Genomic DNA, 15,748 nt, shown 5'->3' on the forward strand with positions numbered 1-15,748 from the left:
AGGAGCACACTGAGCAAATATCAAGTGGAGATCCCTGTTCATATTAGACTAATTCAGGGTCTTTGACTAACAAACTACTATTGTCGTGGCTATCCCTCAAGGTCGAAGATGATGGTCTTCATTCCATTGATCTATTATTAGCCCACAGGGCGAAGACACCTGTGGGTGTATTTGTTTAATGTGTACTTGATGTCGCACTACAAAAAGCACATGATACTTCACAAATCAACCAACTGGTTCCAATGGCATGGAAACCACGACGATTGGAGCTGGTGGATTTGTTGCAGCCTTCATCTGCCTTCACAACCATTGAGTTTGCAGTAACTTCGTCCTCCTGTTCCACCATTGAGGTCTTGGTTGGATTGTTCTTTGTCAGGGACCTCACCAGCCACCTTACCACCCTGGGTGACCCTACCAGGAGCATAGGTCCAGACGGCATCGCTCTCGGGATCTCAGGACCACACAAGCTTCTCCACCATGATCAGGTGACAATCCATGGAGAAGGACTGTACAGAATCAACTGCTCAGAAACAGGTCATCTGTCCTGTCGTTCCATCTTCTCAACCCTTCCATATAACCTTTCATTCCTTTCACTCTGGGGCATTTATCTAGCTTCCACTCACCGGTGTAGAGTGTTCTGGGGGCAGCCGGCAAGTGTCGCCACGCTTCCGACGCCAACGTAGCATGCCCACAACTTCCTAACCCGTACGTCTTTTGAATGTGGGAGGAAACTGGAGCACCTGGAGGAAACCCACGCAGGCACAGAGAGAACATACAAACTCCTTACAGACAGTGTCTGGAATTGAACCCAGGTCGCTGACGCTGTAAAGCATTATGCTAACCGCTACACTACTGTGCCCGCCGTTCTGTTGCTGAGATAGGATTAGGGTTGTGCAGGTCGTTTCAAGAACAGGATGGTTGTAGGACCCTGGGAGGACTGTGCTGGGGACAAAAGTGTTGTCCACCTCTTTGTGGGCTGTGGGTTTGTGAGGAGGGTGTGGCGAAAGATGCAAGGGTCCTTGTTACGGTTCATCCCCATCAGTTGCATAACAGAGGATTCTCTGATCTACGGGCTGTTCCCGGGGACACACACAGAGATGGACATCAACTGCTGCTGGAGGGTCATCAACTCGGTGAAAGACGCCCTTTGGTCTGCCCGAAAGTTGTTGGTCTCCCAGCACAGTGAGATGTCCGTAGGGGAAAGCTGCCGACTGGCACATTCCGGGCTGCAGGAATACGTGCTGAGGGACGCACTGAAGCTGGGTGCAGCCAACGCAAGGGCTCGGTGGGGAAGGACGACAGTTTCAGGTTCTTCTGCCACTGGAGAGGGAGGAGCGGGGTCAGGAGAGAAAGCCCCTAAATATTGTAAATACGGGACTGGGTAGCCCCCAGGGAGCCACACGTGGCATCGGTGCTGTGTTTTTTATATAAAAAGATGGATCCGTACACAAATGTAGAGGTTTGCACTGTTTTATTGTTGTATATAGTTTGTTTTTTATGATGAATAAAGTTTATTTTGGAATTAAAAAAAGGATGGTTGTAGGAAAGTAGCTATTCTTGAACCTGGTGGTGTGGGACTTCAGGCTTCTGTACCTCCTTCAATTGTTTTGCATGTGGTTGAACACAGACACCTCCGAAGGAAACCCAAGCAATATGGCAAGGGCAACGGCATTTGGATAGCCTCTTTGATTACTATGATGGACTACCTGCTGCCTGTATTGGGCTTCTAAAGCTGACAGGGAACAATCCAATTTCTTGCCCTCTGCCCCTCTCTGTTTACATCCAGCACACTCTGGCAACTCGAAGTTTGCGAAACAGTAGCTGCAAAAATGTGAGAGTTAGCCATTTTGTATTCTGAAAACAAACTTTCTCAGTCACCCCTTATTGTTCTTTGCAGACACTGCTGGAGCTCGGGGCCTCCACAGACTATAAGGACAGCCGTGGCCTGACTCCACTGTATCACACTGCGATGGTTGGAGGAGACCCTTACTGCTGCGAACTTCTGCTTTATGAGCACGCTTTCATCAGTTGTAAAGATGAAAACGGGTGGCAGGAAATCCATCAGGTAGGTTCAGGTAACTCTACGGGGTTAAACTCTCGAGTCCAGCACCCTTGGGTCCATAGAAAATCTGGACCACTGAAATTACCCCGTGATCTTCTTCCTTTGAGCAGGAGAACTGTTCTCTTTACGTATGGTGGGACAGTTGTGGGAAACGGAAACTGGAAGTTCCCGAGAACTGTCCGTGACTCAAAGTTTTCATAAGTCAGAAATTGTTGTTGGCCGAGATTGCAAAAGTTGCACTGTTAGGTTAATTAGCTACAGATCTAAGTCAATTTTAGATCATAGTTAGAATTGGTTAATTAGTACAGATCTGTACTACAGATTCAAAACACGTTGGACCATGGGAGTCGCTGGACTACAGAATGCCAGACCAGAGAGTTTCAACCTGTACTTCCGTTTCTGATTTGAGTTCTAAAGAGTAAAATTCCTGCTCGGATCATTAATGCATGAAATTCTTATCTTAAGAGTCTACTGAGGTAGGGCAGAGAGGCACTTCAATTGCAATTATAACATTATCACACTAGAATCTCAGTATAATTTCAAGGGACCTTGTGTGACTTATTCTTTTTGCTCTGAACAGATATAATTTAATAGGATGGTGAAGAGGTTATACTATTGAATGAGTGATGCAGAGACATGAACTAATAATCCAGAAAATGTTAGCTCAAATCCCCACAGGGCAATTGGGGAATTTGAATTTGATTTAGAAAACGAGAAGCTGTTTGCGGTGAAAATGTTGTGAAAAACTCAACTGGTTCACCAGTTCTTTTTGGGAGAATTGGGCCTATACTCATCTGGACTTAGAAGAATGAGAGGTAATCTTCTTGTCACACATAAAATTCTGAAGGGGCTTGGCAGAGGCAGGATAGATTCCGAGAGGGCGCTTTTTTTTAATCTTGTGGAGGAATTCAGAACTGGAGACATGGTTTCAAAATAATGGTTTGTCCATTTAAGATGGAAATAAAGAATCTTTGGAGATTTGTGAATCAGATTCAGATTAGTTTCAGATCAGTTTATTGTCATATATACCAGGTTGCAATAGAATTCCTTGCTTGCATGAAGCTCACAGAGTAAACGGTACACATTGTCTTAATAAATACAACAATAAATACAGTGATGAGTGCAAAACAACAGAAAGGTGCAAAGATTGTAGTGCAGACTGAAGTAGTGCAAAAAGAAATGCTAAACTGTCATTAACAGAATAACCAAGAGAGGTATCACCTCTTTCACATCTTCTTTCTTGGTGATGCTGCCTCGTTCTCGGTCTCTTAATTCTTCCTCTCTCGGTTATTCTGTCATTGTCACCTTAGCATTTCTTTCTGCACTACTTCAGTTTGCACTACTTTACTTTGCACCATTCTGTTGCTTTGTGCTTGTCGCTGTATTTATTGTGACCATGTACCCTCTTTACTCTGTGAGCTCCACGCAAGCAAGGAATTTTATTGAACTTTGTTGTATATGATAATAAACTAATCTGAATCTTTAGATCTTCATCATTCATCTATTATGGTAGTGTTTCTGTTGCTGCCATTGCTTTAGGTAAAGATAACAGTGCAGATTAGGTGGTGGTCAGTATTAAAGCAACAAACAATCTGCTGGAGGAACTCGGTGGGTTGAGCAGCATCTGTGGGAGGAAAGGAATTGTGAACATTTTGGGTGGAAACCCTGCATCAGGACTAAGAGTGGAGAGGCGAGATGGCCGGTATAAAGGCTTTTTCTCGTCGGTATGAGAGTACCTGTCATGGCACAGGTGAAGCGGACATCCTTGTGGTCTCAAACTCAAACAAAGTACATCATAGGCTGTAAAGTGATTTGGGACAACCTAAAAGAAAGTCTAGAAATTCGAGGTTTACTTTCTGCTTTGAGTTGCATTGCAACACTTGTTGATGTATTCTCCATGTAAATAACGAACAAAGGAATCCTCCTTCAGGCAATTCCATATTGATTGATCATTAAATGAAAGAGAGGAACAAGAGAATGATTGTTTAAAATCTCAGTGGAGTTACAGAAAGTAATGAAATGCAAAATATCCTTCTGCCCATTTCAAGGCCATGTCTTCAATTCCTTTCTCTACATTATGTTCTTTGTTCATAGTTTGCTTGTCTTCTTTCTTTATTCTGGATGGATAGAAGCTTATTTACAAACTATGGGTGGCTTTCAAATACCTACATGTAACGTTGCCTATCTTAAAAGAGATGTAACTGCTTCAGAATGTTTTATATTTATTGAAATACTGGCCAGATATAATCTGAATATTAGCTGCCATTGTTGATCACATGCAGAAATAACAAAAACCCGAGAACTAAACAAGTGGAAAACCCCTACTTCTTCATTCCATTTGTGAATAGTGCACCTCTGTGCCACTGGAAAGTCATTCCAGGAGGTAGGCTATAATTGACAGCATACTGGTATCGTCAGCTTGCACTGACATGGTTTATCATAGCCAACTGGCTTGCGACATCTGCTTTTTCACATTTGGAAGCAATGTTCCCTTGGAGAGGGGAGTGGAGAAACTACTTGTTATGGACAAAACAAATTAATGCCCAAGGTAATGAGGAAAGTTTGAGGGGGGAACAGACAGAGCAGGATCATTTTACTGATTGAGGTTCAGGGAAAAATATTGGGAGACGACCAGAGAGAACTTCTCTACTCTTCAAAATAATAAACTTTTTATGTCTACGGAGAAGGTCTAATGAAAGTCCACACCTCCTCTAATAGTGTTGTACCAATTTTGAACACAGTAACTGAAAGAGCAGATCAAAGGCTGCCGGTGACTCACCTGGCACGTGACTCATCTTCTGACACCCCAAAGTCTTTGCACCCTGTGTAAGGCACAAGTCAGGAGTCTAATGGAATACCCCACTTGCCTGGATGAGCGCAGCTGCAACTCTTAAGAAGTTCGATATTATTCAGGGTAAAGCAGCTCACTTGATGGGCACCCCATCTACCATCCTAAACGTTCATTCATTCCATACATCACGAGCACACTGTGTACCATCTGCAAAATGCATTGCAGTGACTTGCCTAAGTTACATCGATAACAGCTCCATAATCAGTCCCACACCACCTGGTTCCAGAACAGCTATTTCCCTTCAACCATTTGGATTTTGAACCAACCAGTACAACCCTCATCACTATAGTCTAGCAACACTATGACCATTTTGATCACTTTGTACGAAAATGGACTTTGTTTTCGTTTTTGTGTTATTTCTTGTAAAAATTGTGCATAATTTAAGTTTACGTCTTTCTTGTGAATGCTGCTCATATGTTGCTGTGTGCCTGTGATGCGGTTGAAAGTAAGTTTTTCATTGCACCTGTGCATACATGTACTTGTGCATATGACAATAAACTCGACTCTGATCTGTGACCTTTGCCACCAAGAAGGAACAGAGCAGCAGGCACATGGGAACACCAGCACCTGCAGGTTCTCTTTAGTCATACATCATCCTGGTTTAGAGCTATATCACCACTCCTTCATCAACACTGGGTCTAAATCCTGGAACTCCATCCCCAACAAATTCAAGAGATTGTTAGATAAGCATATGGAGGAATTTAAAATAGGGGGATATGTGGGAGGAAGGGGTTAGATAGTCTTAGGCGTGGTTTAAAGGTCAGCACAACATGGTGGGCTGAAGGGCCTATATTGTACTGTACTGTTCCATGGTTCTATGGTTCAACAGCAATGTGGGAGCGCCTTACAAGATCAAGAGCCAGCACATCACCAGCTTCTTGAGCGCAGTTAGGGACAGTACAATAAATGCCAGTGACACCCAGATTCTGGAAAGTGAGTAACTAAAATAATAGACTTGACTAAGAGATGCAACTGTTACAAATGCATGGATGTGGCAATCCCTGCAAAAAACATGGGGTTATGGCACTGCATTTAACTCGATTCATTTTACTTTAATCCTTTGAGTATTTGATTCCTCAGATGAGAAAAAGCTAGTTATTCACTATTTTGGTGAAACAAAATATCTGAAGAACGGAAATGAAGACAGCAGTCCTCAGTTTACACTTACACCCTCGTTCCAGCTGTCCTGATTTCTAACACCACAGATTTTCTCTCTTTACAATATGATTTCATGGCAACGTCATCTCCAGAGAAGTGCACTGTACTTTGATATGGCAGATCCTTGCACTCATCATTTTACCTGAATTCTATGTCTCGCTCACCCACAGCTTATGCTGCTTTTCAATTCAGTAACACTTTGATCTTAGCATTCGTCTCCTTGTTGTCTGATCTTTCAGAACAGTTGTCCCTCTGAATCTGTTCAATTAGTTGAATCTGTTACCTCCTGTCAGAGGCACCGTCCATTTTACCAGTGGAGCTCCAGTTCTAAATGCATGGATGCAAGTTAATTTAAATATTCCATCATTGGTAGCCACGTGCTCAGATCCACAGGTCTGAAGCAATGGAACTCCCTTCTGATGCGCATTGAAACTCTCAGTCTGGCACCCTTGGGACCTGACCTGTGCCGGACTACAGAAAAGGCCGGAACACGAGGAAATGCCAGAACACAGAATTTTCCCCAAGAACTCCCTGCACAAGCAAATGTCTAACCCCCCCCACCGCCCCTGCAAATCCCTTAAGTGGCCCCCTGCTGTGAACTGGCAGCCTGTGCAACATTGCCCTTGGGAATCTCGTTCAGTTCTTTGTATATGTTTTGTGTTTATTTTTCTTCCCATAAATTCTGAGAGAGCAATTTTTTATTCTGCTTCTCAAATATTGCGAATACAGAACAATTTTGCTCATACAAAATGCTAATACAGCTGCCCTGGTAGCTTCTCTGAAAGCTAATGGCACCAGGTTCAAAACATGCTGGATAATGGCAGCTGCCAGAGCACAGAATGCCAGACTAGAGAGTTTCAACCTGTACCTCTTTTCCATTCTTAGCTCTCTTGTATAAAAGAAGATACTAAGGATGTTGGAAGGCTGTAATAAAGCCAGGAAGTGCTAGGAATATTCCGTGGGCCACTTCTCACCCATTGGAGAGAGGAATAGAGTTGATCTCTAAGGTGAGAAGTGACCCGCGGAGTATTCCCAGCATTTCCTGGCTTTCTTACAGACTTCCAACCTCTCCATCCTCTTTCAAGATATTCCCTGGATCTCACCTTTTTAGTTTTTGATCATCGTTACTGCTCATTGTTAAGGAGATACAAGAGACAACAGATACTGGAATCTGGAGCACAGAATAAACTGCTTCAAAAATACAGTGGGTCAAGCAGAACCTGTGGAGACAAAGGGATGGTCGATGTTCTGGGCTGAGACCCTGCATCAGGGCTCAATGTTCAATGTTAATTCCTGCTTGATAACACTCTTGACTTTGGAGACTTATTCCATTTAAGTTGGTCTATAAAAGCAATCCTCTGCTTGTTGCAGTATGCTGTCTCCAAGCAAATGTCATGTTAGCTGGTTGATGCCAAGAGCTAACACGCCAGCAACTAGAAGCCTCCTGAGTAAGAGGTACAGCCAGGTATGTCTCTGGAAGAAATATCTCATCATTGTACACAGGCAAGCCAAAGCCTCACCATCATAAACATTCATGGACACAAGAACAGTGTGAAACAAAAGCAGAAAATGCTGGGAGCATTCAGCAATTAAGCAGCGTTTGTGGATCGATAGTTAATATTTTGGGTCTGGGACCCTTTGTCAAAACTGGGAAAGAGAAGTTAGTTTTCAGTACGGGAGAGGGAAGGAGAATGTGTAAAACAAAGGGAATATCTCTGATAAGACCAAATGGCTTAATGAATGTAGTTATCAACACATTTAGCTTCTTTGGTCCTGATACAGGGTCTCAACCTGAAACATCGACAGTTGCTTTCCCCCACAGATGCTGCTCGACCCACTGAATTCCTCCAGCAGATTGTTTGTTGCTCCATATTCCAGCATCTGCGGTCTCTTGTGTCTCCATGAAGCTTCTTTGTCTGTGTAATGGGTTGGAAATGCTGAGGCTGTGGGACATGTCCAGCAAGCCAGACTATACAAATAGAATAAAAAAAATATTGTGCCAACTTCATGATGGGCGGAAATGGCCAGTCCTGATACAGACAGAAAGAAAGGATGAGTGAGTTATCTAGAGTTAGAGAATTCAATATCGAGTCTAGAAGACTGCAGTGTGCTGAGATGGAAGATGAGATGTTGTTCCTCGCTTGAGCCTCATTCTAACAGGGCACGAGGCCATAGGTAGAAAGGTCAGACTCAGAGTAGGATGGTGAAGTAAAGTGACAGGCAATCAGATGCTCAGGGTCACTCCTGTGGACTGAATGCAGGGGATCCACTAAGTGGTCACCAATCTGTGCTTGGTCTCTCCATGTAGAGGAGATCGCATTGTGAACACTGAATGCAGTACCCTGGATTGGAAGAGTTCACCTGGAAGAATAAGTCTCAGTTTTTGTTTTAAAGAGGCTATAGTCTGACACAACATAAATGATTTCCATACCCCAGAACTAAGCAAATTCACTGATGAGAAATGTTTCACCTACAATGTTGGAACATCTTTCTTAGATCCCCTGCTGCATGATCAGTCAAATTGGAGGAAATCTGATCATGGAATCTTCAAAATTGACAGCAGAGAAAAAGGTCTTTTGGTCAACTGTGCCTGGACTGGGCTATCCGATTAACCATTCAGCTTTGCTTGTTTACAAAACCCTCTAGTTTTCTCCCCTTATTCAAGCGGCAACTGAATTCTTATTCAACAGTTACAAGTGAATCTGCTCCTGACACCCTTTCATCCAGTGTGCTTCTGATCATAACTTGCTATGTAAAAAAAATAGCATTCCCTTTATCTTATCCATGGCTTCTTTGCCAATTATCTTATAAATGTGTCCTCCGAAACAGTTTCTCCAAGCTTACTTAAAAGCCTTCTTGATTTTTGAATGTCTGCAGATACTGTGGTGATCATCTTCCAAAGTTCTTGAGATTGCAGAATTGTTCCTGTATATTGGAGGGTAGCAAATGTGACCCTACTATGTAAGAAAGAAAGCAGGGAGAAAACAGGAAACCACAAACCTGTTAACCAAACTTCAGTAGCAGTGAAACTGTTAGAATTTACAATGACAAGTGCAGCAACAGAACACTTTGAAAAGGATAATAGTTTTAAGTGGAGTCAGCATGGAACTATGAAAGGAAAATTAAATTTGACTAATTTACTGGAGTACGTTGAGAATGTGACAATTGAATAGATAAGGAGGAAGCTGTGGATTTTCAAAAGGCTTTGGAAAAGGTCTCGCACAGAAAGTTGGTCATCAAGGTTAGACCACATAGAATTGAGGGTAATATACTGACGTGGTTTAAAAATTAGTTATCAGAGAGCAATATACTTTTACCGTGTATGCTGTTTACTCTGTGAGATTTATACAAGCAGGAAATTTCATTGCGCCCTGGTATTTATGACAATAAACTAATCCGTATCTGAATTTGATAAACTGTGCTGCTGTTGGATGCCACGATGAAGATCCCTTGAATGTTGTGCTATGACAGCACCTTTGAAAAGTGAACAAAGGAACTTACCCTCCTGTATTCATCCATTCTGATTTGTTTAGCTGAAAAGGTCCTCAATTTTCAGGATGCATCCTTTCAGGATCAATAAATTGCCCCCGGCTTTATTAGTTCTTGGATTGTTGAAAGTGCTGTTTTTAATAGATCATGTGGTGCAGATAGTGAATTTTATTCTGCTTCTCTGTACCACTGGATTAAAAATTATGTTCACTGCTAATGTGGGAAAAATTGATGAGATGGCTCAACTGTGTTGTTTGAATATTGAATAGTGATCTCATACTGGTGCTTCATTTTATTAGGCATGTCGTTATGGTCACGTTCAACACCTGGAACACCTGCTTTTCTATGGAGCTGATATGGAAGCACAGAACGCCTCAGGCAATACAGCACTCCATGTCTGCGCCCTTTACAATCAGGTGGGAATCAGGCACTTAAGATAATGTTCTAAATTCTGTAGAACTGGCGATCTTTTCGAACATTGCAGTTCACATATCATATCAGGGATGCCAGAAACAATTGTAAAAAGTAACACAAATGTATATTATAGCCTATGATGTATGCTAATAGTTTCAAAATTACACTCGGTGATATTAGTGGATTCCTGCGGACAAATTTGTTTCACAAGGGTTAAATTCTCTGCATTAGTAACACTCAGGGGAGTATTAAGTTCATGTTGATACAACTAGTAGGAGTTTCCAAGCTCAGTGCCTGAACCACGAGCTCTCTGGTCTAATCCCACTGGAGTACATGCAATGCAGAATTTTAATTGTCCAGAGTTAGTTGAAGATTTGGCTTCTCTCTTATAATGACAGATGCTTTGATCCAACTCTCTTTGATACTTATAGATGATTCCCTTTGGTCACCCATCCCCTTATCATTCTCTTTTCAGCAGATATTTTTGGTTCATCAGAGTATATTGCTTTTGCATGTGGTACCATCTAACTGGTAAAACACCAGAGAGGGTTAGATATCTATTCTCACTCACCAGCACTACACATGCATGTCATTGCAGCTCCGTGTTGTACACTCCTTCTGAAATTGGATCATTGAAGGTCAATAGTGAATTTCAGAAGCAGTGTGCTGTGCATGGTTGCTACTATGAAATGATGAACACAAACTAGAAGATAGAAATTTGTAAAATGATGGGAGGCATAGATAGGTTAAGATAAAATTTAAGATATCTTTATTAGTCACATGTACATTGAAACACAGTGAAATGCATCTTTTGCGTAGAGTGTTTTGGGGGCAGCCTGCAAGTGTCGCCACGCTTCCAGTGCCAACATAGCATGCCCACAACTTCCTAACCCGTACGTCTTTGGAATGTGGGAGGAAACCGGAGCACTCAGAGGAAACCGACGCAGACACAGGGAGAACGTACAAACTCCTTACAGACAGCAGTGGGAATTGAACCCGGGTTGTTGGCGCTGTAATAGCGTTACACTAACCACTGCACTACCTGACAGCTGGTATCATTTTCCAAGGGTCAAAATGTCTAATACTAAAGGGCACGCATTTCAGGTGAGAGGAGGAATGTTCAAAGCAGATGTGTGGGGCAAGTTTTTATTACACACAGAGTGGTGGGTGCCTGGAATGCGCTGCCAGGGGTGGTGATGGAAGCAGATACGATAGAGGCATTTAAGAGACTCTTAGTTAGGCACAAGAATATGCAGAGAATGGAAGGATATTGACCATGTGCAGTCAGAAGGGATTAGGTGTCAATAGTTTAAGTAGTTCGGCACAACATTGTGGGCCGAAGGGCCTGTTCCTGTGTTGTACTGTTCTATGCTCTAACTAATTTCTCACGTGATGAGGATGATATCTGAATAGTTGGTAATTGGTTTATAATTGTCACGTGTACCAAGCTGCAATGAAAAGCTTTTGTTTGCGTGCCATCCAGACAGATCATTCCATACATAAGTATATTGAGGTAGTACAAGAGGAAAAATAACAGATATTTACCTTCTCATGAAGCCAGAATGTTGAATAGACAACAAGACAAGACAAGATAAGATATCTTTATTAGTCACATGTGCATTGAAACACACAGCGAAATACATCTTTTGCTTAGAGTGTTCTGGGGGCAGCTCGCAAATGTCACCGTGCTTCCGGTGCCAACATAGCATGCCCACAACTTCCTAACTTGTACATCTTTGGAATGTGGGAGGAAACCGGAGCACCCGGAGGAAACCCACGCAATCACAGGGAGAACGTACAAACTCCTTACAGACAGCGGTGGGAATTGAACCCGGGTCTCTGGCGCTGTAATAGCATTACGCTAACTGCTACACTACCGTGCCTGTCCTTAGGAATAGTAAAGGGAAAAAATAACTGGTAGGAGTTGTCTATAGGCCACCAAATAATAACATTACAGTGGCACAGGTAATAAACCAAGAAATGGATGTAGGAGAGGATGCTCTACAGAGAGATATAGATAGGTTAAGTGAGTGGGCAAGGGTCTGGCAGATTTGTAGGATAGTGTTGATATTTTTTCCAGTATTGCTGGATGATCATAACTCCTGTTTGTATGCACCCAGTGTTCACTTGTTGCATTTCTATGTCACACTACGGTATGATTGCAAAAAAGTAACAGGTGAACCTCTGAGTTCAGAATTTCATCTTTGGTCACCGGCACTAATGGAGGCTAAGGGTATAAGTCACCTGTTGTATTGGTTCTGCTGAGGTGTCTTTTCAGCACTGGTGACCAATGCCAGACTTTTACCTTTGGGTGACGGCAGGTGTGCATTCTTGGGCAAACAACAAGAGCAACTGTATGCTAAATGGAAACTGCTGGCCCTGTGGATAAGCACTGGGAATTTGGGGATCACGATTTGTGAGAGGTTTCCGTAAAACCTCTTGGAATTCTTGGTTTAACTTTGAGCTGCAGCATATGAAAGGTGATTATTAGCCCTGCTGAACTCTCAGTTACGTCATTGTGTTCAGTGTTGGATTCCACACTGAGGGAATGATTTTGGGGTTAAGAGAATGTGCAATACAGATTCATTAGGATGTTGCCTGATAGCATGAAATACATAAGCAAAGAAAGCCTTGAACAACCAGGTCAGTTTTTACCTTTGTTGATGTAGTGCAGATAACGGAATGAAGTGGGGGCCTGTTTCAAATTGTGAACTTGTAGGACAGTGTTGATATTTTTTCCAGTATTGCTGGATGATCGTAACTCCTGTTTGTATGCACCCAGTGTTCACTCTGTCTGTCTTTGGGGAGATGCAAAAAGACCTGGCAATCTTATTTACTCCACAATAGAAATTGTTGCATTTCTATGTCACACATGAATAGATATAGGACAGTTTCAGTCAGTTCCCATTTGTGTAAAATGTTTAGACTATTTAAAGTACTGACTGATGGCACTGAAGATAAAAAAAAGCATCCATGTGAATTGTAGCTGTCTCTAGGAATAAAATGTATGCAGTGAAGCTCCCATTATCCAGCATGCTCGGGACTTCGGTCACTCCGTGTTAACAATTTTCCAGACTATCGGATGTTACTCTAATACCTCAACACATTTTTAATTCACTTTCTTTTAGATGTAACACAATATTTTCCAGTTAAGTTTAAAGGGAGCACAGGAAGTGGGATCTTGGCTGGCTGAATTGGAGCAAGGGATTCAGGAGCCCTCGTGAGTAGAAGATAGTGTCAGATCCGGGCCCTGGAGAAAGGCAGGGAGTGTGGGAACTGTGCCCTGGCATCAGAACCATAGAACCATACAGCACAAAACAGGCCCTTTGGCCCACCATGTTGTGCCGTCCATCAAACCACCTTCACACTACCTAACCCCTTTCTCCCGCATATCCCTCCATCTCACACTCCTCCATATGCCTATCCAACAAGCTCTTGAACCTGTCCAATGTATCTGCCTCCACCACCACCCCAGGCAGTGCATTCCATGTGTGAGAAGAAGTGTGGTCACTGAGGGGAAGGGAGTGAGGGAACTGTGACCCAGTGAGGGGGAGGGAGTGAGGGAACTGTGACCCAGTGAGGGGGAGGGAGTGAGGGAACTGTGACCCAGTGAGGGGGAGGGAGTGAGGGAACTGTGACCCAGTGAGGGGGAGGGAGTGAGGGAACTGTGACCCAGTGAGGGGGAGGGAGTGAGGGAACTGTGACCCAGTGAGGGGGAGGGAGTGAGGGAACTGTGACCCAGTGAGGGGGAGGGAGTGAGGGAACTATGACCCAGTGAGGGGGAGGGAGTGAGGGAACTGTGACCCAGTGAGGGGGAGGGAGTGAGGGAACTGGGTCTTCGTAAATCGAAAGGGAGAGCAGGATCCCTGAAAGAAATCACGGCAAACGTTACCTGGTGAACCAGATGCCGAACCATTTGGATTTCAGAATGGTCAGATAGTGGATTCTTGGAGTTTTGCTGTAAATAGATTTAAAAGCAGCACATAAAGGAAATGCTCAGCAGGTCAGGCAGCATCTGTGGAGAGAGAGAAATGGAGTTACCATTTCAGGTTGATGGCTTTTCATCCGATGAAATGTTGACCCTTTTTCTGTCACCACGGATGCTGCCTGAGCTGCTGAGTATTTTCAACATCCTCTGTTGTTGTTTGCATTCCAGCATCGGCGTCACCTTGCTTTTGAGTCAAGCCAGATCTGGCTGGTGGACGTCCGGCAGTTCTACAAGGGAACTGCTGGCTGTCAGCCACTCGTGGCTCAGCTCGCCTCGGATGTCCACACCTCTGAGGTGAGCTGTTGGCGTCTGACTTCCCATCTCTCTGCTATACTTGCCATTCAACCCTTTGGTGGAAGCACCAAGGAGTTGAAGGAAGGAGCTGGATGCTCTCTTTGGAATGGAACCCACCAACCCTGTGAGTGGAAGGAAGTGCACATGCTCTTTTTAAAAAGTTGAAAAAGTTGAGAATGTTTCTAATTATTTTTTATTTACTTTCTTAAATTTCATTTTTGTTGAAAACTGTTTAAAAGCAGTTCAAATGCCTTTAATAGTGGTGAACATTCTGGAGGGCAGGTTCTCAGCACCATGATACCCAAGGTTTACTCGCCCATTGCTTCACCTCACTAGGTGACCCTGAGGTCTACGGGGTCTGCCCTGCACACCTGGGAAAGGCAAGTGTGGGCAGGTGACTCCCATGGGCAGAAACTTGGGCGGGGGATTTAGTCCAGCATGGTCCGACACACGAATCTTCAAATAGATTTCCTTGAGACAGTCAACAGCGAAGCTGGTTTGGGTGAAACTACAGAGAATTAGCGACATCATCTACACCCTTATGTCTGGTCCATGGTGCAGGATTACAATATGAAAGAATCGCACCTTATCAATAATTATTGATTCCTTATTCAGGCTCATCTTCTGATTCATGTGTGAAGTGTGCTCCAGTTACACATGTTTTCTTCAAAACCGCTGTTGTGTTGATGTTGTTCTGCGTTGCTGGAACTTTCTTGCTCAACAATGACAATCTGTCATTACCTTGAACATCTTCAAGATTAGGCACCAGGCAATTCGAGGTTACCTTCTGCTGTTTGACTTCATTGGAAATGTAGATTCTCCTCAGTGATTCTGTGTTGTGGTTGATGATTCATTCTCTGAGTCTTTCCATTCACAGAGATTTGCTGTCTCTCTTTTGTTTTTTTCCCACTCTGTTCTTGCTCCTCCCTCTCTCTCTCTCTCTCTCTCTCTCTCTCTCTCTCTCTCTCTCTCTCTCTCTCATATATTTGATGTTATTATATCTTCTTGTGACATAGGAGACCATGTGGCTCTTAGAGCATTCATATCAAATCTATTGCCCAATTTTTCCCCACACGACTTATTTGTTCTCTCTGTGGCCACACGGGATCCTCTGGGTGCTCCAGGTTTTCTCCCATGTTCCAAGGATGTGTAGGCTGGTAGGTTAATTGTCCACTGGAAATTCTCCCTAGTGTGTAGTGAGTGGTAGAATCTGGGGGAGTTGATGGGAATATGGGCAGAAGAAAATGGGATGAGTGTAAGTGAGTGCTTGATGGTTGGCATAGACTGGGTGGGCTGAAGGGCCTGTTTCTGCTCTGCATGACTCTCTTCAACTCTTCCCCGGTTCTCCTGCCACCCTCATACTCGATGTGGGAGGAAACTGAAGCACCCTAAAGAAATCCACATAGTCACGGGGAGAACCTGCAAACTCAACACAGGCAGTACTAGAGGTCAGGATCGAACCCTGGTCACTGCAGTTATGAGGACCAACAAC

The 15,748-nt window shown here is 43.5% G+C and overlaps 1 protein-coding gene across 1 annotated transcript in view; it reads left to right on the forward strand.

Moving 5' to 3' along the window:
- Positions 1–15,748, forward strand: part of LOC127577696 (SH3 and multiple ankyrin repeat domains protein 2-like) — a 705,938-nt gene that overhangs the window by 45,004 nt on the left and 645,186 nt on the right. The window contains exons 6-7 of the mRNA XM_052029143.1: positions 1,898–2,065; positions 9,860–9,976. Coding sequence (XP_051885103.1) covers positions 1,898–2,065; positions 9,860–9,976 — 285 coding nt within the window. The remainder of the gene's footprint in view (positions 1–1,897; positions 2,066–9,859; positions 9,977–15,748) is intronic.

The sequence above is a fragment of the Pristis pectinata genome, chromosome 14 (assembly GCF_009764475.1).
Source record: "Pristis pectinata isolate sPriPec2 chromosome 14, sPriPec2.1.pri, whole genome shotgun sequence".
NCBI lineage: Eukaryota > Metazoa > Chordata > Chondrichthyes > Rhinopristiformes > Pristidae > Pristis > Pristis pectinata.